The sequence below is a fragment of the Loa loa genome (assembly GCF_000183805.2).
Source record: "Loa loa unplaced genomic scaffold supercont3.603, whole genome shotgun sequence".
Taxonomy (NCBI): domain Eukaryota; kingdom Metazoa; phylum Nematoda; class Chromadorea; order Rhabditida; family Onchocercidae; genus Loa; species Loa loa.
In genome coordinates, this window is record NW_018108783.1 from 20,552 (window position 1) to 23,577 (window position 3,026).

The window sequence follows — 3,026 nt, forward strand, 5'->3', positions numbered from 1 at the left end:
CCTGACATTTAAAGTCAACTGAAATAGAAATAAAATCGGCCAAATACAGTAAACCGATTTGATACAAAGTTTTGACACAAGACTGGTAATAGCTTGCTATTTAAAGATTTAATGGTGGCGCCAAATCGAATTTCGTCTATCGCAGACGATTTTTTGGCCCTTCTGCTTTTTTCTTCCTTCCTGGATACTCCTCTCTTGTCGTACGTGACATAATGAAAGTCTGAGTGCGCGCCATTTACAACACTCAAATTTGATTCTGTTTCCCGCCTTTTCCTGCCTTATACGTGACAACACGAAGTACAATTTCTTTGTTAAGAAAAGATATAGCTTCATCTATTTCATGCGAATGAATCCCAAAGATCCGCTTTGAAGCGCAAAATATCCTCACAGTTCGATTGCACGTATCAATCGGGATTGCAATCCCTCTTAGAGAAGAAATGAGTCATTCGACAATCATGTACTACGAGTTTAGTCTGGGAAATCTCACAGCTGGAATTCGGAAGTAAAAAAAAAAGATCTTATAAAATTTACTTCAGTTTTATTCTAAATCCAAGACTATAGTCGAGAGAGTCAGTTGTAACTTTAGACTTCGATTTTGATATCGAAAAGTTCAAGTTTATTTGTAAACTACCAGTAAATTACCAGTAAATTTGCCGATATCACATTTCAGGCATTATACCATTTACACTATTGCAAAGACAATAAACCTTTTATTTCACTTCACATAAAACATAAGGATCAAATCAGATCATCAATGGTCCAAGCACAATTCATAGATTTGTGGCCCTAAAGAGGGCCGTTGGGTTGGTTTTGAGGAATGGAGCGGAAAGCGTGAGACCGCTCTACGACGAACTCATGTACTTGGTGACAGCTTTCGTGCCCTCGGACACAGCATGCTTCGCCAACTCTCCTGGAAGAATCAAACGAACAGCTGTCTGGATCTCTCGCGCTGATATCGTTGATCGTTTGCTGTAATGTGCCAGACGACTTGCTTCAGTTGCAACTCGCTCGAAGACATCGTTAACGAAAGAATTCATAATCGACATGGATTTCGAAGAAATTCCGGTGTCGGGATGAACTTGCTTGAGGACACGATAGATGTATACCGAGTAAGACTCCTTCCGATGACTTCGCCGATGCTTTTTTTCCTTCTTTTCTTCCGCCCGCGGTTTCTTCTCAACTACTTGCTCTTTCTTCCCCTGCTTCTTCGATGAAGTCTTTGCCATCGTCGAATAATTGCGTCACAACTACCGCTTCCAGTAAAGACAGACAACTGCAATGATGCCACAACGTCTCGGCCAGCCTATTTATTCATTCTTGGAAGCATAAGCCACTCCCCCCATTTCCCGCCACAATTTGAAGAAAGCCGAAAATGGCCTGCCAGACTGGGAGGAGCCTACAGTATCTGTATTGAATGCCCTCACCCCAAAGACAAAGGATGTATGACGTCATGACGTCATGGCTAAATCTGCACGTTGCTATATTCTTCAGATCACAATCGGACGATTTACTCCTAACTATCCACAAGGACTGTCTACCTCAAATGATCTGAACCTATTCACCTCATCTCTCCGATATCTTCCGCTATATTTGAAGTATGTGACATACAGTATGTGACATATATGTAGCTATCACATACTTCAAATACAAAGCGAGACATCATTACCATGACACCAGCATACCACAGCACTACAAAGAAATAATTGTTATCACTTGCATTACCATTTTTGGATAGCAATAGAAAATATAAGCCTATCATTCATCTGATCATTCAGGGGAAATACTAAAGAACAAAACCTGATATCAGATGATGGGAAGGGTTATCCCGTGACATAGCCGAATATACTTCTAAATCTTTGAGTGCAGAAAGATGTCGCATTTCAATCCATTAAATTAAGAACGGAAATGAAAAGACAGCAGTTTCTCAACGAAATCCGCCAATGGCGTGTGATTAACATGGTGGAATTTTATGGATCTCGAGAATTCGAAAATCCTAGATGGAGTTAAAAAATTTTTGAAAGTGCGGTAGAAATACATTGCAGTGTGTTTTGAACGGTTATTTTTCCCGTATCTTAGAGAAATTTTTTCTTTTATCCTCAGATTCTGAATTCCTAAACAGCGATTCGTTTGACTCTTCCAGGAGATTTGGCGAAATATCCGGTATCTGTGAATATCAAAGCTGTCAACAAACGCAACAGTTCGGGCTTACGCTTTTCGTTTCATCTTTGTAAACAATGATCCCCTTTAGGGCTACAAATTTATGAGTTATGCTTGCATCCTTGATGACTTGATCTGATCTTCATGTTTTATGTGAAGTGAAAGAAAGATTTATTATCTTTGCAACAGTGTAAAATGTTATACCTGAAATGGGATGTTAGCAAATTTACTGATACATCCGTCCGAGTTTGCAATTTGCTGATGAATTCCGTTTATAAGTTTAGGGTTAAAGTTTCAGGTGTCAAAATATAGCCTACGCTTTAACCTCAGATTTGGGGTAAGCTTTAAACGGTAACAGACTAACATCGATGCTTTGAGGCAGTGAGATTTATACGAGAGATTTAGATTAGTTTTGAAATTTTTTGAACATAAGGTGAGAATGCTGCATTGCAGTGCGTTTTGGAATTTTATAAAATCTTTTTTCTTTACTTCCGAATTCCAGCTGTGAGATTTCCCAGACTAAACTCGTAGTACATGATTGTCGAATGATTCATTTCTTCTCTAAGAGGGATTGCAATCCCGATTGATATGTGCAATCGAACTGTGAGGATATTTTGCGCTTCAAAGCGGATCTTTGGGATTCATTCGCATGAAATAGATGAAGCTATATCTTTTCTTAACAAAGAAATTGTACTTCGTGTTGTCACGTATAAGGCAGGAAAAGGCGGGAAACAGAATCAAATTTGAGTGTTGTAAATGGCGCGCACTCAGACTTTCATTATGTCACGTACGACAAGAGAGGAGTATCCAGGAAGGAAGAAAAAAGCAGAAGGGCCAAAAAATCGTCTGCGATAGACGAAATTCGATTT

At 39.3% G+C, this 3,026-nt stretch overlaps 2 protein-coding genes across 2 annotated transcripts in view; one reads left to right on the forward strand and one right to left on the reverse strand.

The window, feature by feature from the left end:
* Positions 1-755: 755 nt before the first annotated feature.
* Positions 756-1,226, reverse strand: LOAG_14097 (histone H2B 2; the record flags this gene model as incomplete). The annotated part of the gene is made up of 1 exon (XM_003149599.2): positions 756-1,226. One exon carries the CDS (start codon positions 1,224-1,226, stop codon positions 843-845), a length of 384 nt encoding a protein of 127 aa, XP_003149647.1. The 3' UTR covers positions 756-842.
* Positions 1,227-2,913: 1,687 nt separating this feature from the next.
* Positions 2,914-3,026, forward strand: part of LOAG_14714 (histone H2A) — a gene marked incomplete at both ends in the record, with an annotated part of 656 nt that continues 543 nt past the window's right edge. Inside the window, one exon of the mRNA XM_020448846.1 lies at positions 2,914-3,001. Within this exon, the coding sequence (XP_020301038.1) occupies positions 2,914-3,001 (88 nt within the window). The remainder of the gene's footprint in view (positions 3,002-3,026) is intronic.